The 21,832-nt window shown below is 38.5% G+C and overlaps 1 protein-coding gene across 1 annotated transcript in view; it reads right to left on the bottom strand.

Moving 5' to 3' along the window:
• The window catches only part of LUZP2 (leucine zipper protein 2), a 548,883-nt gene that overhangs the window by 14,863 nt on the left and 512,188 nt on the right, over positions 1–21,832 (bottom strand). The window contains exon 8 of the mRNA XM_012557421.2: positions 8,280–8,372. Coding sequence (XP_012412875.1) covers positions 8,280–8,372 — 93 coding nt within the window. The remainder of the gene's footprint in view (positions 1–8,279; positions 8,373–21,832) is intronic.

Genomic DNA, 21,832 nt, shown 5'->3' with positions numbered 1-21,832 from the left:
TCTAGCTGAAAAGGAGTTACTGGGATGGGTTGTTTGTGGCAATTACTACAGCCACCAGGGCGGGTTGGTAATCAGTGCAGGGCAGGTTCCAGTAGGCTGTGCCTGTGCTGCTTAGTGGTGTGATGTTAATTAAGTGCACGGTGCAGGTAGGCAGGATGTTGTGGGGAGATTTTTATGTGTGGGGCTAAGATGGATATGGGAGAGAGGAGAGAGGAACAGGAGCCAAAAACATGCAAACAAACAAAAAAGCATGCTAGGGGAGCTTGCCTTTGGAGTGGAGAGATGAGAGTCTATGAATTGGAGAGAAACAAAAAGGGGAAGAGGAGGAAAAAAAGATAAGAAAAGAAAAGAATGAATAAATAAAAATCAGAAAGGGAAAAGAACAGCAAAGTTCACAGGGATCCCACCAGTGTGACTATGAGGTCTGGGGAAGTTGTTCTCAGGTGTTGCAGTACGGGCTGGCTAGAAGGGATAGAGGTATACAACACCGGGTATTCAGGGAACAGTAAGAGGAGGACGATATAGAGAGATGGGAAACTGAGTAATGAAGAAAGACATAAAGGGAAAAAGAGGGAAAATAAAACAAAACAAATTTGAAAAAAAAAAAAAAAGAACAAGAAAATTCCCCCAAAAACCAGGAAAAATAAAAACACAACAAAAAAAGAAATGCTCTCAGGGATCCCTCTGCACGTGTGTGCAAGCTGAGGGGGTAGGTTCCAAGCCATGCAGTACCGACTGGCCACAATGGGCTCTGAACTCAAGAAAAGGAAAACAAAACAAACAAACAATTCAAAACAAATGAACAAAAGCCCCAGGATCCCACCAGCGTGGTAGCCCAGACTGGGAAGCAGCTCCACACTCGAATGGAGCTCCGCAGCCCCTCAGGAAGAAGCAAAGATGGTGCTTGGATCCAGGTATTTGAGCAAAAGGACGGGGAGGTGGTCAGAGGTAAGGAAGAAATCAAAAGAGGTGGAAATAAAGCAACACCAGCACCAACAAATGGCACTCAGAGAGCCAGCTAATGCGGGCTGGTGGAATCCAAGCAGCCGGTGCTTCCTGGACAAGAGACTGTGTCCGTGGGAAGCAGAGGAGGCTGAGCATGGGTGAAGAAGGGTAGGAGGTGGGAAAGTGTATATCACAAATTACTGGAGTCCGCAGCCCCTCAGGAAGAAGCAAAGATGGCACACGGAGCCAGATATTTGAGTGAAAGGAGGGGGAGGTGGTGAGAGGTAAGGAAGAAATCAAAAGAAGTGGAAAAAAGCAACACCAGCAGCCAATAAATGGCACTCAGAGAGCCGGCCCATTCAGGTGGGTGGAATCCAAGCAGCCAGGGCCTCCCAGACAAGAGATTATGGCCGCGGGAAGCAGAGGAGGCCGAGTGGGAGTGAAGAAGGGTGGGGGATGGGAAAGCATATATTGCAAATACCGGTTGTTTTGTCTCCCGCTGGAAGCTCCGTAAAGCTGCTTTCTCGTACCCCCTCTTTGCTGGTCTCCGATAGGAGTCCAAGATATCAGATCCACGCTGAGTTAGCTGATAGGGGACCTCTGCATGAACCTCTCCTTGTTCTCTGTTCTCTGTCAGTTTTCTCACTCTATTTGGGGCTTGGCTAAGTTCTTTATCTCTTCATTTGATGTTTTAGGGTTTCAGGATTGTTTTCTCTGTTTGGCTTAGTTTTTCGGGTCTTTGCTGTGGAGAGACAGCATGGTGCTTCTGCTTAGAGTGCCATTTTGCCGGAAGTCCGGAAATTACTTTTGAAAATAAAGTTTTATATTTAAAATATCCTTTTGGTACAAATCATTAAGCTCTTGGCTACTAACAGAAAGGTTGGCAGATTGAGTCCACCCATAGGAAACTGTGAAGAAAAGCCTAGCAATCCACTTTCAGAAGGTCACGTCATTGAAAATCCTGTGTAGTGCAGTTCCATTCTGACATACATGAGGTCTCCATAAGTCAGAATCCACTAAGTGGCAATTGGTAGTTTTTTGTTGTTGTTGTTTGTTTGTTTTTGGTTTTCCCAAAGGGCATCTGACTATATTAGCAATCATTGGAAAGTGCACAAAATGGGAAATGCCTCTTTTGCTTTTTGTTTATTTTTAAGTATATTCTAACCCTTTAAATATTAAAGCAGATGGAATGATTTATCAGGGATTCTTTATCAAGTTGTCTTTGAGTTTGAATCTCTGACCCTGCTGATTGTCATAACTATATCATTGGAACTAAACACTACGTTCTACTTTGTAAGAAAGACTACTTATATCTCTTATGACCCTTCTCTAAAACATTAAAAAAATTCAGCATAATTAATGACAAATGTATAACTGAGCAACCAGAAATTCTACCAACAAAAAACTATATGTGACACATAGAAATGTCCAGTTCACTACACTTATTTAAGTAAGAGATAGAATAATTTTTAGAATATTCCAAAGGAGAAAACAGTTGGAATTAAATACTAAGTTACTTAAAAACCTGAATGAACTTTGGCTCATTTTTTGTGTGTGATATACCACTGTTTACAAAATGGATTTGTCATATTCATAATTTGGGGCTTTTTTGAGAAATATTATTAAGCGTCTGCTATATAGAGTCACTGTGAGTCAGAATCGACTTGACAGCAATGGGTTTGGGTTTGGTTTTTGGAAGACAAGTACGTTGATAGGCGCTGAAGGGAAAAATTTTTATAGTTCCTGTCCTCAAAATGCTTATAATCTAATGCACAAAGAGAATCTTACACACATAATAAAAATGCAAGGTGGACTGTGGCACAGGATAAAATACATGTATAGACCAAGCAATATGGGAACCGAGACAAGTGAGGAGGAGCCACAGAATTATGAATCAGATTAAGCTTTGTGTTTGCATATCAATGACTTGTCAATATTCTTATATTAAATATTAGCATGTTTTTTGTTTTATACTTATTTACCAAATTAATAAATTAGCCATTATTATCAAGATGTCAATAAGATTTCTGGTTAGAAATCTCAATTAGTTTCACATTTTTGCATGCCTTAAATTGAGGTATTATAGGAAGATAAGCATGGAGATTGCTATTTAATGGGGAGAGCATCAAATTATTTTGAGGACCTTGGAAACTATTCATTTTGACATTATCTGAAGGTGTGCCAGATCCTTCTTGAAAAATACCATAGTAGCACGATGAAGAATGCTGTCTATGAAGCCAATTTCTTCGGATGGTGTGATGGAGTGTATCCCTGAATGACAATGGCATGTGGTCTCTGGGCCTGATTACAGCAGGGTATGACTTTGCTTAGAAAATTTTGATAACCAAGTATCTGCCAATATCTCATCAAGGCCATCCAATGTCACACAATGAATATTGGAAATATAGCAATCTAGCATTTCTTAACTCTCTGCCAAAATTTGGCTTTAATTTGAAAAAGCTGGCATAATTTTGTACCCACAACAGTAGGGTTTGTTTTTCACACATTATTTTTTTTCTTTCATTTCCCTAGATAATTCTTTGCTGTTGTATAAACTCCCCCTTGGGGTTCGTAAGCACGTATAAAAGCAAGAAACCGAGCGATGGCTCCCAGGGCTAATGGTAAGTCATTGTTGCTTTTCATTTTCTCAGCACATTAAGAAAAATTAAATGTTTGCTACCCATAGGAGTCATAAACATTGCAAAACATATTTAATTTTAGTATTAAGTCTTGATCCCTAAGTGAAAATTAAAATAAAATATGTAATATCTTTAATTCTTGATACTTGATCAAACAATACGAGGCACATTTGCAAGCTGCAGGGAAATGGGATGAAGCAGGTACATCCTTTGCTTTCTCAATGTGACTCCAACATTATCATTTAGACAAAACTGCTTTTAAAATAATTTAAACAAACCCCAAACTGATAATTCAATATGCCTCCAAACTCTTAGTGATCCATTTCAAGTTTTCCAAGTCTATTAGAAAAAGAACCAAGTAATCCTGAGGCTATTTGCCTAAACCACCCTGCCTGACTTGCAGAGGGCATAGGCAGCAAGTGGAAAAACTCCACAAAGATACCTAAGAATAATTCCAAGTTTAGAACCTTGGTCATAGAAGATTCTGAGACCTAGAATATTAAACTTTCAGTGCAGCTTTTTTGAGAAGGAACTAATAAGAATATGTATATTTTGGCTGAGCACTGTATATTTAATATCAATCAATATATAATAATCATGACAAACATGCAAGATAGCAACATCAGAGTTTCTTAAAGTGTTCAACAGGAAATACTGATAGAAGAAAATATAGGTGTATTTATTAAAATAATACACATTCCTGGAAACCCTCGTGGCATAGTGGTTAAGAGCTACAGCTGCTAACCAAAAGGTTGGCAGTTCAAATCCACCAGGCACTCCTTGGAAACTCTATAGAGCAATTTGACTCTGTCCTATAGGGTTGCTATGAGTTGGAGTTGACTCAACAGCAACGGGTTTTGGTTTTTATCTAAGACCTACTGAATTTTAATCTGTGGGAGTGGAACCAGAAGATAAGCAATTCTACACATTGACTATGTGATTCTTAGTCACCCTAAAGTTTGAAAACCATTTATTTGTATTGTGTAGATAAATGGAAAAAATATTGACGTTGTCAAGGATTTCATTTTACTTGGATCCAGAATCAATGCCAATGGAAGCAGCATTTGAGAAATCAAACGACGTATTGCATTGGGCAAATCTGCTGCAAAAGACCTTCCTGAAGTGTTAAAAATCAAAGATGTCACTTTCAGGACTAAGGTGTTCCTAAACTATGCCATGGTATCTTCAATCATCTCATATGCATACAAAAGCTGGACAATGAATAAGGAAGACTCGAAGAATAATTGATGTGTTTGAACTGTGGTGTTGGGGAAGGATATTGAATATACAGTAGACTGCCAGGAGAATGAATAAATCTATCTTGGAAAAAGTACAGCCAGAATGCTCCTTAGAAGCCAGGATGGTAAGATTTTGTCTCACTTACTTTGAACATGTTATCAGGAGGAACCAGAAATGCTAAGTTAGCTTTTCTGGAAAGGGTCCTCGGCATTATATTTTCTAAGAGCTCATCAGTATTTTATAAGTGGTATTACTATGAAGACAAGGCTAAAAACTATTGATCTACAGCTGTAAAATAGATATCCACCCAGTCCAGCAAATTCCTACTGCTTTCATCTGTCTTACTTCATTTATTTATATTACTCACTTGGCCTTTAAATGCATTTGTTTCTTTGAAAGCCTCAGAATACCGAACACTTTCAGCACTAAAATATGTACTACTTGGAATTAGACTCTAAAGACAAAAGCCAAAGAAGGCAGGCTAAACAGAGGGCATTCACATTGGTGCTAGTGGAGGCAGCATTTTGAAATAACTCAAAGTGGGACCAGCACCAAGGCACTAGCTGCTTATGGAATTTATTGGAAGAAGAGGAGTTACTAGAGACTTGGAAGGACAATAAAAGGGGAAGGAGAGTAAAACACACACACAAAGCAATTTATGATTTTCAGCAGGTCCCACTCTTGATTTAAAAAAAAAAAAAACAAACAAAAAACACAGATACTGAATATCACTTTAGAGAGATCTTAGTAAAACACACAGAGCTTTTTCATTGTGGCCTCCTATGGGAACATGTTTAGTGGTGTTTAAAGAACTTTTTGAAGTTTCAGGAATATATATCAAGAAACAAAAGCACCCTTCTTAAAATTAACTCCCTGATCTTACAACTCAATTAGACAGACACAAACATTTGAAAATCTCAACTCTTTCTCTAATTCAGACCAAATTCCTGATCTTGGGATTTCAGGGCCCCTCACACTCTAGTCCCAAATTCTTTTCTTAGGCACACAGTATACCCCTTTCTACACCCTATTCCCTAGTCATATTGTTCCCATATATCCCACCTGTTATTAACTGAATCGTGTCCCCCAAAATGTGTTCAAGGTGGCTAGGCCATAATTCCCGGTATTGTGTGATTGTCCACCATTTGGTCATCTGATAAGATTTTCCTATGTGTTGTATATCCTACCTCTATGATGTTAATGAGGCAGGATTAGAGGCAGTTATGTTAATGAGGCAGGACTCAATCTACAAGATTAGGTTGTATCTTCAGTCAGTATCTTTTCAGATAGAAAAGAGAGACAAGGGCAGAGAGACATGGGAACCTCATATCACCAAGAAAGTAGTGCCAGGAGCAGAGTGCATCCTTTGGACCCAGGGCCCCTGCACTGAGAAACTCCTAGGCCAGGAGAAGATTGATGTCAAGAGCTGACAGAGAGAAAAAGCAGAATTCAGACTTCTAGACTACTAGACTGTGGGAGAATAAACTTCTGTTTGTTAAAGCCATCCATTTATGGTATTTCTGTTATAGCAGCACTAGAAAAAAAGCAAAGATGTTACCTTGAAGACTAAGGTGCCTCTGACCCAAGCCGTGGTGTTTTCAATTGTCTCTTATGCATGCAAAAGCTGGACAATGAATAAGAAGACCTATGAAGAACAGATGCCTTTGAATTGTGGTGTTGGCAAAGAGTACTGAATATACCATGGACTGCAAAAAGAATCAACAAATCTGTCTTGGAAGAAGTACAGCCAGAATGCTTCTTAGAAGCAAGGATGGCAAGACTACGTCTCACATACTTTGGACATGTTATCAGGAGAGATCAGTCCCTGGAGAAGGACATCATGCTAGGTAAAGTAGAGGGTCAGCGAAAGAGAGGAAGACCCTCAACGAGATGGATTGACACAGTGACTGCAACAATGGGTTCAAGCATAACAAAGATTGTGAGGATGGTGCAGGACAGGGCAGTGTTTCGTTCTGTTGTACCTAGGGCTGCTATGACTCAGAACCAACTCGATGGCACCTAACAACAACAACATCAGAGACCTACCCATCCTTCGAAGTACAGCAAAAATGTTCCTTCCCCCCTAAAGCCTTCCTAATCTCTTCTTCCCTTGGATGTAAACTGCAGAGCATTTTATCTCTACTTCTCATTAACTTTTTTTATGTTGTAACATATTATTTGGATACTGTGATGGTTAAGATTGTGTGTCAGCTTGACTGGGCCATGATTCTCAGTGTTTTAATGTAATCAGTCCCATGATTGAATATACTGTGAGTAGCCAATCAGATGAAAGGGAGTCTCTCTGGGGGTGTGGCCTGCATCTGAATATAAGCAGATGTTCTGGCTTTTTGCTTTCTCTGGATCCTGTGGCTGCCTCCTGTCGCCTCATCTCCAGTTCTTGTGACTTGAGCTGTCAGCTTATCTGCCGAACTTGGGATTCGTCGATCTGCACAGCCTGTGAGCGGGAGCCCTGCTCTCTGACCTGCTAATCTTGGGTTTGCCAGCTTCTGCAGCTATGTGACTTGGGAGCGGCCTCTACCGTGATCCATGGACTTGGGACGTTCTAGCCTCTACAAACACATGAGCTGTTTCCTTGATATAAATCTCTCTCTATATATATATTTATACACTTTACTGGTTTTGCTTCTCTAGAGAAGCCAGCCTAAGACACATACTTAAATACACTAAGACGTGGGGGCAAAATCGCTGAGAAATTATTTTTTTCTAAATCCACTTTAACAGCCACAGAGGAAAAAGAGGATGATTTGGTTAACTTATTTTGTTATTTTTCCTTATTTCCTTTAGCTGCAGCCTGATGTCTTTTCAAGAATCAATAGTTTCAGTAGACACTACTCATCTTTGTCAACTAGACTGAAGACTGACTTTGAATCAACTCCACATAATTATTGTTTGCTGTTTCTCAAATCCAGGAATGACAGATCTATGAACCTCATTTTGCCAAAGTTGTAGAACTAAAATTATATTATGTTTTTTATATGTGAAAAACCACAAGGTGCAAGCTTCGTATTTCCTAGTATCATTTGGAGGTAAGAGTCTCCCTTCTTTTAATGTGATATCTCAGTAATAGTGGGTTTATTTGCTTTACAGAGAGAATACTACAGAATCACATTATGCTATTTTTTTTCTTCATATTTTAACAGCTGTCTCTGCTGTGGTTGTGAGAATGAGCAGGCTAATGAGCCGGATGGTCATCCACCCACTTCTGTGACAGAAAACATTTGTGATACCTGTAAGAGCCCAGTTATGCTTCTTAATGGAAAACCTGCCTGATTGACATCCAAAGAACATTTGCTTTTTAAAATTTAAAAGTATAATGTTTAGATAATAGATAGTATATATAAGTAGAGCATTTTATGTTGACATGAACTAGGATGGTTAACTTATGTCCGTATTTTCGTATTGAATATCATTAAAACGGCTTTAAGTTAATCTTACACTTTGAGAATCAAACTCAGTGGTACTTGGATTTTCTTCCTTTTTTGATTCAACTTGAGAGCTCTCATTGTTTCCAGGAACACTTTGTTGAGGCTTCAGAGAGAGAGAGAGAGAGATAAAGAGAGCGAATATTTAAAACCAAAACAAATAGGTTCAGCAAATAAATCCATATGGTTATTGCAAAATATGATATAATGGCAGAATTATGGCAACATTGCACTCGAAGAAAAAGAATAAATTAGAGATACATCAGAGACCTTAAAAATCTTTATACTTTAAATAACTCTTAAGTTGGACATTAAACCAAATAATTTCTATTCAATTTTGCATTAGTGGTGTCCAGTGGGGTTATTTTCCCATTGGAAGTATGTATTTATTGCACAATAAGATTTTAGCTTAAGTACCCCAGGTTCTCAAGAAGCAGTAATCCTATTCTTTCTCATTATTTTTTAAACCCTAATATATCTGAGAAGTAGTAAGCGCTCACCTTCTTTTCTGAGTGATAGAGAAAATGTCTTGTAACATCTCGCCGTAATTTACATAGAGGATTATATTCACACCAGTACTTCACTAACTAATCAAGCTCTGCTTTATAACCTAAAACTGATAGAAACCCATTGCCATCAAGTCGATGCTCACTCATAGCAACCTATAGGACAGAGTAGAGCTGCCCCATAGGGTTTCCAAGGAGTAGCTGATGAATTCGAACTGATGACCTTTTGGTTAGCAGTCAAGTTTTTAACCACTGTACCACCAGCACTCCAGGAAAACTGATATAGTCCTCTGGAAACACTAAATGTTATTCCAAAATCCATCTCTTTAGGAATGCTACATTAAAAATAAAGGTGCAGTTTTCTTCCAGCTCTGACCACGGAAGGGTATGCCATAACTAATATATGAAAATATTCCTATTATAGGAAGGTCTAAGATTATCCACTCAAATTTTGTATGTGCTTCTTTGCCACAGCTGATTTGAATATGGTGTTATTCCCACCAATCCGCAAAGGTATTATTGCAGGATAGACAGAGTAAACTCAGTGAATGTTAACTTGAGTCTGAAATTTGATCACAGTGGATCCTAGGGAAGGAGAAGAAGATTCTAGCCATTCGGGCCTAGAAGACATTTTTGGATCACTGTGCCCACCCCAGCTTTCCACCCAGCCACTTACTATATAAGCTCTGACCTAGTTTTCCACAGGCAATTACATTACTTAGCAAAAAAATAATCTCACAAAAATAATACCTTATTAAAATGAAAACCAAGGATATTTGATAAAAACTGATAAAATATTAAATATGAAAAAGAACATAAATAATGAAACTAGTAGATTATCAGAGGAAAAAAATGGAAAATAAAGCACCTTAATTCATTTAAACGATTCCTATATTAGGTCTCCCAAATGCTCAGCTCTGGGTACAAAATATAAATAAATAAAACAATCTTTCTCTATATTTAAAGAAGTTTAACTTAGTCGTGTGAATTCCAGGAGCCCTGATGGCTATAAGTCAGAATCAACTGGACAGCAACGAGTTTGGTTTTGGGTTTCTTCTGGTGGCACAGTGATTAAAGTGCTCGGCTGCTAACCAGAAAATCGGCAGTCTGAACCCACCAGCCTCTCTTCAGGAGAAGAGAAGTTCCACTCTGTCCCACAGGGTCGCCGTGAGTCAGAATCGATTCAGTGGCAGTGGTGTTAATTCCAGAAGGCACTAATTATCGTCCCCTCTCTCACTCCCTCTTTCCCTCCTTTCCTTCGTTATTCAGGATCCTTGCCTTGTGATCTCCACTCTGTATTCTCTGTGAATAAGAATGATAATTAAGCAGGAAACCCAAATGTCTTCTCTTTAATCCTATTAAATCTCTTCAATTAGCTTTGGAATTGACTTTTAATTCAGGCTATAAAACAAGCCAGGACTGTGTGCTACATGCTGTTGGTAGATGCAATGATGAGAAAGGCATTGTTTTTGTGTCTATCGAGTTATACGATTTGATTGTTATTTGCATAAATCATTTTAGTATAAAGCAGATTAAGTAGAAGGTGGCACAAATAGAATTGTATATATTTTGAAATGATGGAAGTCAAATCTGTTGGGATCATAAAAAAGGCATCATGGAAAAGGTCATCTTGAAAATAGATTTTTAAGTGATTAAGGCAAGAACGAGGCATTCCAAGTGAAGGAAACAAAGCAAAGACATGGAGGTGGAAGAATCAGCTGTTGACTTGTTGGTTTGTAAAAAAGGGACTCCAAAATTGAACTACGAAGTTGGTACTTAATTCAGTAATCAAAGGGGAGCCCCTTAGATATTTTAGATTGATGTATGACGTCCCTAGAGCCTCTGCCAGCATGTGGCAAAAATGAAACTGAAGAGAATTAGGGTGGAGGAATCAATAAAGGGGCAATTAAAATGACCAGGTAGATGGCAGCAAAGGCTGAACACAGGTGTCAGTAATGGACATCTAAAAGAGATTGGGCGCTGATTATATGCTGGGAACAAAGATTAGAACCTACACAATTTAAAGAATTCTACAGAAATAGGAACACCTGAAGAAAGGGCAGGTTTGAAGCAAAGAGGGTGATTATACATTGTTAACAGAAATTTTAAAGTTCTTAGGGCTACTAAATAGATACAAACTGTTATAGTGTTTTTTTTTAAAAAAAAATAATTAATGAGAATCAAGACAACCATTTATTCTAGCTAATACCTACTGAACATCCAACATCTGTCTTTCCGTAGCCTCCAAATTAGAGATGCTTTGAGGAAATAAAGTTAAAAAGAGCAGGAGGAATAAATAAACACTAGCTGGATAGTCTCCCCTGACATTTACAGAAAGGACTGTGGCTGCAAAAATAAATTCAAGAATGGATTAAATCCATTAACAGGCAAAGGAACAATTTTAGGGTGTTTTGTTTCTGTTCAACAATCAGATAATGAATAAACGGTCCCAAATTTTCCTTATAAATTTCATTTATTGTATAACAGCATTAAAGAAAATTGAAAAATAAAACTTCTCTATCATTCTAGCAATAGCTATGTTTATTTCTTGATGTTGCCTCCCAGCCTTTATTCCTAACCACAGGAATGAATATTTTACATAGTCATGATTATAGTGTCCATACTATTTTTATTTTGCTTTTACACATATAACATGCAAATGATGCAATATATGTAGGATTGTTATCTATACTTTTACTGGTCTAAATAATATTTCATAGGATAAATTTGCAAAAAATAAAAATGTATCTTATGGTTGGAGATTTTGGCTGTTTTCAGTTTGGGGTCATATAGAGGATGTGATGAACATAAACCTTCCAGGTAGCAGCCTGTGTGATAACTTGTATTACGTTACTCATTGGTTTAAACATCTGGCTCTCCTCATAAGCTAGAAGCTCCTAAAAGGAAGACAATGTACATTATTCATCACTGCATCCCTGAAGCTGGTACACATTTTGCACTTGGTGTTTGTTTACTTGTTTTACCTTTTCATCACTTATTTAGGATATATTCCTTAAGATGAACAAAAGGTAAATATTAAGAGTCTGTACTGAATCAAGGGAACTGAACATATTTATGGTTAGTGGAATGTTTTCAAATTGTGGCAGTTTTTATTTCCATCAATGAGTCAATAAACATTTATTGAGCATCTACTCAGGGACAACTGGAGATCAAAGATTAAAAAGATCTCAAGAGCTCCCATTTATTCTTCATTGACTGCTTATCATTCCTTCTACCTGCCTAAGAGTCTCTGATTTCTTTCTTGAGGGTTTGAGGGTTACCTTTCCCTCCCGCTATGATTATTCCAAATATTGTTTTGTTTATCAAATTCCCTGTCGTATACAAAATATGGGCACATAACCCAAGTCAGGTAATTGAGTGCTTCATCCTTGGACTTTGAATATTGGCCAAACTAAAGAGAGGCTACAAATAGTTAGATATATGCATTTCACCAGAGTGTGTTGCCCAGTTTTTCCTAAAATAAGACCTTTCTATGGTTCATGCTTCATAATCCACTGGTCCAGGCTCTGTCCCAGGCTACTTTCCCCATCTTCTCCTTGATACTATGAGCTCCTGATATTCTATTCATAAATCCCATTTGTTTAATTTAGTTGTGGTCAATATTTGTTGTGTGCAATCAAAGAGACATGCATGATACAGGGAGTCAAACCACTAAACTAAAACTGGCAACGTGACATAAGCAACGGGAACCAACAAGAGAGAATCTGACCTGGCTAGGGTAGTTCAAAATAGTAATAACCAACTCACCAATGTTGGACATTTCATTTTAAAGTATGCATTAATATAATCCTAAAATATAATTTTTTTTAATTTAGTATGTCTCAAATCACTATTAGATTGGTAAATGTTCATGTTTGCATATTAATTATATTATGAAAAAATTGTGCATTTATGAAAATTGTCCCAGGTTTTGGTGGAGAGGATGAGGCAAGAAATATGTCTAGGATAAAAGGGTAGAGAGAGAGGTATAGTACTAAACACAGCAAGAAGAGGCGGCAGAGAAACAGCGGCAGCAGAGGCAGGAGGCTGGCAGGAGACCAGCAGGAGACAGTGCAGTGGATTTCCTAGCCCACAGAGCATGAAAGCTGAGTGCCTTCGGGCAGGAGGTTTGCTGGCAGAATAGAGTGCCTCCAGGCACTAGGTGGAGCTAGGTTTGCCGACCCACCGAGGTAGAGCTGAGCACCTTCAACACAAGGCTTACTGGCAGAGTGGGGTGTCTTTTGGTACTTATCCACAGAGCTAAAATGCTTTGTAACACTTTCCCGAGTGGGGCAGAGGCCAGGCCGAGGGCCAGAGAGAAACCTGCCTGTGGGCACGGCTGAGAAGAGGCTGTCCTGTTCAAAGAACTGTAGGCTGAGCATTCGTGAACCTGAACTGTAACCTGTTACTTCCCTAATGAAACCCCATAACTGTATGATCTGTGACTTCTGTGTGGCCATTGCAATGAATTATCAAACCCAGAAGAGAAGTAGAGAGTGCTGTGGGAGGGACAGTTGATGTCAGAATGGGTAAAAAGGTTGAAGGATGGAAGAATGTCTGACCTCTGACTCTTGGGAATCAGGCTTAAGTTGCTGATCCTGATAAATTATCTCTCTCCTTCTGTCTTAGTCATCTAGTGCTGCCATAACAGAAATACCACAAGTGGATGGTTTTAATGAAGAGAAGTTTATTTCCTTACAGTAAAGTAGGCTAAAAGTCCAAATTCAAGGTGTCAGCTCCAGAGGAAGGCTTTCTCTCTCTCGGCCTTCTCCTCTTTGGTGTTCCCCTGGACTAGGAGCTTCTTTGCGCAGGGACCTCAGTCCAAAGTATGCGCTCTACTCCTGGCACTGCTTTCTTGATGGTATGAGGTCCCCCTGTCTCACTGCTCACTTCTGTCTTTTATATCTCAAGAGATTGATTGCCTCAGGACACAATCCAGTCTTGTAGATCGGGTCTTGCCTTATTAACACAACTGCCACCCATCCTCCCTCATTAACATCATAGAGGCAGGTTTACAACATACAGGAAAATCACACAGTACCAGGAATCATGGCCTAGCCAAACTGATACATACATTTTTTGGGGGTACATAATTGAAACCATGACATTGCACCCTTTGGCCCCCAAAAAATCACATCCTTGCAACATGGAAAACATATTCACCCCATCATATCATAGCAAAAGTCTTAACTCCAAGTCCAAAATCCAAAAATTCCTCTTCATCTGTGAAATCTAGAATACAAGTTATCTGCTTCCAAAGGTACAATGGCAGAACAGGCATAAGCTAGACATTTCCATTACAAATGGGGGAAACTAGAGGAAAAGAAGTGGTAACAGGCACCAAGCAAGTCAGCAGAACACATTACATTAGCCCTCAAGGCTTTGAAAATAGTCTTCTGTTCTCTGAGACAATTTACACAATAGCCCTGCCCTCCAGACTCTAGGTATTGGCCACAGTCTCTGGATTTTGAGTGGAGGCCCCTCGGCCCTGGGCTTCAGCTCTGCCTTACAGTCCCCCTGGGATAGCAACTCTGCTCCCTTGGCTTTAGGCGCACCATTCTCCCAGTCCATCTGAGTGGCGACTCCACCTTTAGAAGCACCAGAGGCCATTGCTCCACCCTTTGAAACCCCTGAGGTCATGGCCATACCTTTTGAGACTCGGGCAGTTAGGCTTCTTGTGTCCCTTGTCTCTTCAGCTTCTGCTTCTGCTTCCTGTGGCCTCTCGGCCCTTGGGCCTCACACCCACATCTGCCCTGCTGGGGAAGTGTTCCAAAGCTCTGTAGCCTCCCACGCACAGGCACTCAGCTCTCTCGCTCCGTGGGTTGGCTCCAGTGTCGTCTCACACTCCTCTCCTGGTTCTGCTGCTGTCGGTTCTCTGCTGCTGCCACTTCTCTGCTGCTGTAGGTTCTGTGCTGCTGCTGGTCCTCTGTCACTGCCGCACGTCTATCCAGTCACAGTTTTAAAACCACTTCCATATTGTAGGTATCTGTTAGAGCAGCACCCTACTCCCATTAACAAATTCTGTCTTAGTCATCTAGTGCTGCCATAACAGAAATACCACAAGAGGATGGTTTTAAGGAAGAGAAGTTTATTTCCTTACAGTAAAGTAGGCTAAAAGTCAAAATTCAGGGCGTCAGCTCCAGGGGAAGGCTTTCTCTCTCTCTCAGCCTTCTCCTCTTCGGTGTTCCCCTGGCCTAGGAGCTTCTCTGCGCAGGGACCCCAGTCCAAAGGACGTGCTCTGCTCTTGGCACTGCTTTCTTGATGGTATGAGGTACCCCTGTCTCACTGCTCACTTCTGTCTTTTATAGCTCAAGAGATTGCCTCAGGACACAATCCAGTCCATCCTCCCTCATTAACATAATAGAGGCAGGTTTACAACATACAGGAAAATCACACAGTACCAGGAATCATGGCCTAGCCAAATTGATACACACATTTTTTGGGGGACATAATTCAAACCAATGACACCCTCAGACGCCGCCCCTGCCATGCTGTTTTTATAGTATGTATGTATGTATGTATTTTTGTGGGCCCTTGACACTTTGAATAAAGGATAAAAGAGACTTAATTCACTATTTGAGTCACAAAAAGCAGGGAATAAAAGAATAACAGTGTAACTTCTTCTCCTCCATAAGTTGGCCAAGGACTACCCATGTGTTTATCTATTACACAACTGGGTTCCCTGGCTTGTCAATTTATATATGAATATTGAAGCTATCCACTTAATTTCACTTCAGGAAAAAAAAAGTCTATATATGAACTACTTCTAACAATGGGAAGAAATCATACATCACTTTACTAGGTTGAGCAACAAAGCATGGAAAATTAAAAATTTTTTAACTATAAAATGTAGTTTTTAATGATTGAAGAACTGCTTGCTTTTAAACATAATAAATGCAATTCTTAAGACAGGTCTTCGCTGTCAGTGGGATGGCTCCTTGTGAAAAGAAACATTGAGCTTGATGAATTAACACCAGAATGAGAGCTGACTTTGGGGAAAGATAATGAATTATAGAACCAAAGAAATCTGGATTCTGATTCTGGATTAGTACTTACACAAAATGGAGCCTCAGAAAATTTATGTGACTGTTCAGGTCCTTGGTTTCCTGCTCTGTCAAATGAGGTCAAGAACATCAAAACTGGTCTGGTTTTCGTTTGTTTGTTTTAGAAAAGGACGGAAACTAAATAAAAAGTACTGGGCATCTGTTAGGTACTACATCAGGGGCAGCTATTGCTTGAAGATTTATTTATTTGAATAAATAGGGATTTCTGCCTTGCTCTGGAAAGGTGTGGGTCACAAAGAGATTGACCCTCAAAAGATATGTCATGTCCTAATCCCTGGAACCTGTGAATACTACCTAATGTGGCAAAAGAATGAAAGAATACTAATGCATATGTGACCAAAAAACCATGGGCCTCATCTGCCTTTTAATTAGAGTCTTGAAGATGAATGAAATGATTGGAATTGCTACTTTGTTTAATTGACTTAATTTCATTCCCATGGGTCCTGCCAAAAATGAGAGCATGAACTTTCAAAGGCAAGTATGAACAATGCTTCTTTCATCTCTATAAATTCTCACACCAGATATCAAGGCTAACAAAAAGACAATGCTCAATATTATTTAAATGAATAATGGAAATGTTGGACTTTACCTGAGCCCTGTGATCCTGGGAAACAATGAAAGTTAAGAAATTTCCCTTCCATTTATTTTCCAGAAAATGTTTTACTGCAAAGAAATAACCTTCTCCACATGAATTAGATAAGACAGATTGTTCCCCTTGTTTATCTCTTACAAGGACACTAGGCCAGACACAGACCCTCCAAATTCCCATTCTTTGCCTCACAAATGATTAACTAAGCTGTTTGTCCCCACCGATCAATCAGAACAAAATGATTGCTAACTAGACTTTGGCTATGATTCTTTACATTCCTGAGCTTTGGCTAACCCTCAGCCTGAGCCAACATAGGACACTTCTGATATGAGGCTGACCTCTTTTATTCAATCATGTAACATGTTCATCCCATTTCCCCATACTCATTTATTTTTAGCCTTGTTTTCTCTATAAAAAGAAGTCCTTTTTTCCTAACCCTTGAGACACTTGCTGATATTATTGTCAAAGTATTATCTTTATTGCAATAGCCCTCCCACCTGCTTGTGATAATATTTTTGAATAAAGTCTCTCATTAAGCCAAGACATTTTCTTTGTTTAACAGTAAAAACATCACAGAACTCTTCACTTATAATACCTTACCTGAACTCTGTGAGGCAGGCATTATTAGCTCCATGTTATGGAGGAAGACATTGAGATTTGTCAGTTTCTGAAGGGAGGGGAGTATATACCTCATCTTGGGGCGCCTCTTGGAATGGCTTTACTGATCCATCACCTAAGCCATGATCCAAGGGTCTATAGGAGCTCAGAGACCCTAGGTGACAATTAGGGCTGCCTTGATCACTGTGGTGGTTGAAATCCTATACCTCACACTCTATTAGGAAGTGCATGACCCCTGGGTTCTTTTGAGGTTCCCCAGAGAGCATCAGATTGTCTGCAAGTCAGAACATATAATTAGGAGATTTTGCTCAGCACACTTCTGTAGTGAGTCAGGAATATTTTGCAAAGAATACTCTAGTTGTATAAGTTGCATGATTTTTAGACCTCACAAACATAGGAATATTAAACTTACACGTTTTATTTCAATAACTAAGTTTGCCAAGAGATCTTTTTTTTTCTTTTTAAGAAACAGGAGGGTCTGTGTAGGCAATGCTTTATCTTTTAAATATAGGAATTAGGCATTGAGGCTAAATTCAGACATGGCAGGGTGAAGAAACAGAAAAGAATAATAAAACAAAGCTTGAGCTTTGGGAGCAGGCAAACTCAGGTACAGCTTCTTGCTCTACAGCTGGCAAGACTTATTACTCTGGGTAAGTCCGTTATCCTCTGGGATCTTTCATTTACTACTCCTTAAAATTAAATGAATGACAGCTATCTCCATAGAGCTGTTCTGAGAAGGAAGGGAGGCCATGTAAGCAAAATGTCTGGCACGTACTAGCCACTCAGTACAGTACTTATTAGCTATTATTGTCTCAGATAGGCAAGATTTTTAATTATATGTTTTTTTCTTTTTTAGTACACGCTCAGTATAAAAATGCAACAATAAAAAAATGAAAAATAATCTGAAATCCCACTCCTAGAGATATCCAATTTTAACTTTTTGTTGACTGTCCTTCTGACTGTCCTTCCATGCAAATCTGTACATTCTACAAACCCACACAAAATCATTCTCATTCTTACATACACAAAACAAACTTACATGCACAGACACACTTGATTAGTTTCATTAAATTTTCTAAAGAACTTTTTACTTTTATTCTATTTATAATCTTCCACCTTATATTTCACCTCGAGTTACCAAGTAGGAAAAAACAACAATGGCCACCCCGGTGAAAATCTAAAGCATGGCTTATAGTGTGACCCAAGTATCATTTCCATAATCCATTAAAAGCATCAGGAGAAGTCAACCTATGGGGGAATGTTTTGGGCAAGAATTGTCATAATCAACTTATTATAGTTCTCTTTATATCTTGGCCTCACTTACCTACCTTGCCTTATCACTTGCCAAAATGCCCTACTCTTTCTACTATCTACTCTGTATTCCAGCCACACCTGTCAAATAGCTGGAGTCAGATAGCTGTAATAGTATCTGTAAGAGCAAGATTAATCCTAGTAGAAAGATTTTATGCAAAGTGATGGAGGAGTGAGTCTAGAAACTAGACTCTAGGACTGTCTTAAATGATACATTGGGTTTTAACATGAGGAAAAGAGCAATTGAGAAAGAGGAATCAGCTCTCAGGTAATGTAAAATGGGTAAGACAGGAATTAAAAATAGTACAGGCATATACTCCAAGGAGAAAGTTGCAATAGTAGAAAGGTATGTTATATCAAGCAGTGGATGGATTTGACCTCCCAACTGGAGTTAAGAGTTTATCCTCTAGGCAATGGAGAAATTTATGTGGTATCTAAACCGTAATTTTTAATATGTTCATAGCTTTAGACAAGATTACTCAAAGAGTTGGGGCTAATAATTTCAGTCATTACCAGTCAACTCAGTTAAAATTATATATGGAATAAAATAACAGCTACAAAGATTAAGAAAATAAGGCTTCTTGGGTGTTCTTAAATTTCATTTCTAAATAACGTAAATAATGAAGTAAAAGTAATGTAAATAATAGAAGGCATTATTTATTGAAGAAGAAAATTATTCTAAATTAATCATGAGAAATAGTATATTAGTGCTTCCAAAGTGTTTTGAAGATGAATATTGATGTACTAAACTGAATTACTGATTATCATTAATAAGTGTTTATTAATATGTTAGTATGATATAAATCTTTGCTTACATCAGAATGAATCATTCAGCAATCGTTTATCTTCTTACACTAATAATTTCTAGGAGCCCTGGTAACGTAGTGGTTAAGAGCTACAGCCACTAACCAAAAGGTCGGCAGTTCAAATCCACCAACCACTCCTTGGAAACCCTATGGGGCAGTTATACTCTGTCCTATAGGATCTCTGTGAGCCGGAATCGACTCACTACATACATTGCTTGTGTCCTAGGGTATTGCTGACAATTTTAAGATCTTAGAAAAAGAAGTAGGACCCAGCAGCATACTTCTGAGAAAAATTAGCCAACGAAAACCTTATGAATAGCAGGAAACATTGATATAGTGCCGGAAGACAAGCTCTTCAGGTTGGAAGGCACTCAAAAGACGATCGGGGAAGAGCTGTCTCCTCAAAATAGAGTCGACCTTAATGATGTGGATGGAGTCAAGCTTTCGGGACTTTCATATGCTGAGGTGGTATGACTGAAAATGAGAAGAAACAGCAGCAAACATCCGTTAATAACTGGAACGTGGAATGTTCGAAGCACGAATCTAGGAAAATTGGAAATTATCAAAAATGAAATGGAATGCATAAACATCGACATCCTAAGCATTAGTGAGCTGAAATGGACTCGTATTGGCCATTTTCAATAGGACAATCATATGGTCTAGGATACCAGGAATGACAAATTGAAGAGGAATGGTGTCACATTTATCATCAAAAAGAACATTTCAAGATCTATTCTGAAGTACAATGCTGTCAGTGATATGATAATATCCATACACCTACAAAGAAGATCAGTTAATACCACTATTATTCAAATTTACGCACCAACCACAAATGCCAAAGATAAGGAAATTGAAGATTTTTACCAAATTCTGCAGTCTGAAATTGATCAAACATGCAATCAAGATGCATTGATAATTACTGCTGATTGGAATACAGAAGTTGTAAACAAAGAAGAAGGATAGGTAGTTGGAAAATAAGGCCTTGGTGATAGAATGATGCCAGAGATCACATGATAGAATTTTGAAGACCAACGACCAAAAGGTATTTCTTCATTGCAAATACCTTTTTTCAACAGCATAAACAGTGACCACACACATGGACCTCACCAGATGGAAGACACAGGAACCAAATAGACTACTTCTGTGGAAAGAGACGATGGAGATTCTCAATATCAACAGTTAGAACAAGGCCAGGGGTTGATTGCAGAACAGACCATTAATTGCTCATATGTAAGTTCAAGTTGAAGCTGAAGAAAATTATAGCAAGTTCACGAGAGCCAAAATAGGGCCTTGAGTATATCCCACCCGAATTTAGAGACCATCTCAAGAATAGCTTTGACACATTGAAAACTTATGACCGAGGACCAGATGAATTGTAGAATGACATCAATGATATCATACACTAAGAAACCAAGGGTCCTTAAAAAGACAGAAAAGAAAGAAAAGACCAAAATGGATGCTTCAGGAGACTTTGAAACTTGCTCTTGAACATCAAATACCTAAAGTGAACAGGAAGGCTACTGATGAACAATTCCCGCATTTATAGATGAACATCTTAGACTTCAGAAAACACATCAGGTTCTCAAAAGGTCTGGAACCTGGATCATGTGCTTCATGCAGTGCACAGATGGAAGTGTGTGCAGATGGAATCTGTAAATACCCCCAAAATATTATGAGGCTTTAAATAATGTTTTACAAAAACACATTCCAGGATGTAAAACCCTAAAGATGTTTTTAAGAAAATAGAGTGTGACACACTAGATCAAAACAGTGTGCTGTTCTGCTCACATTTCTGTCTCTGATAGTGGCCGCAAGAAACCTCCTATATCAGGCCTCCATTATGTCAGCTTCAGAGATGTGCCCAACAAAACCCTAAGCAAGATAACATAGTGGGTCATCATTCATTCAGCAAAGAATTGTTGATCACCTACTCTGTTGGTATGATACACTGCATTAAATGCTTTTGAGTGGAAGGGATGAATGGGAAGGATATAAAAAATGGAGGAAAAAACAGGTTCTCTGTCTTTACAGAGTTTATTATTTTGGTGGAGCGGTAGACGGATGTTCAGCTGAATGTTACTTGTATATTTATTAAAATAAAAGTACTAGACAATTCAGAAATAAATACATGATTCAATTAGAGTGTATATCTACAATGGAAATGATACAAAATAATTTTAATATAATTTACAATTAATTTTAATAAAATGCAATATGTCACTCATAAAATGTTAACCAGTTGTGTTACCTTGTGTAAACAACTTAATAGCTCTATGCTTCAGTTTACTGATATGAAAAATGAGGGTAATATTGTTTATCCCTTCTAGAGTTTTGTGAGGATTAAATAAATTCATCTGGGTACAGAAGTTAGTTTAGCATGTTTTAACAACTCTATAAATGGCAACTCTTGTTAGTATTATTATTAATATTATTTTATAAAATTTCCAATTTTCCTTTTATTTCAGTTGGGTCTGTTGTAATGTCCCCCATTTCATTTCTCATTTGGGTTATCTGTGTCCTCTCCTGTTTTTCTTTTGTCAGTCTGGCCAGTGGTTTGTTGATTTTGTTGATTCTTTCAAAGAACCAACTTTTGGTTTTGTTAATTCTTTCTATTGTTTTTCTGTTCTCTATTTCATTTATTTCTGCTCTGATCTTTACTATTTCCTTTCTTC

Source organism: Trichechus manatus, unplaced genomic scaffold (assembly GCF_000243295.1).
Source record: "Trichechus manatus latirostris isolate Lorelei unplaced genomic scaffold, TriManLat1.0 scaffold00006, whole genome shotgun sequence".
Taxonomy (NCBI): domain Eukaryota; kingdom Metazoa; phylum Chordata; class Mammalia; order Sirenia; family Trichechidae; genus Trichechus; species Trichechus manatus.
Note: the sequence above shows the minus strand (reverse complement) of the source record. Positions and strands in the feature narration are given on the sequence as shown.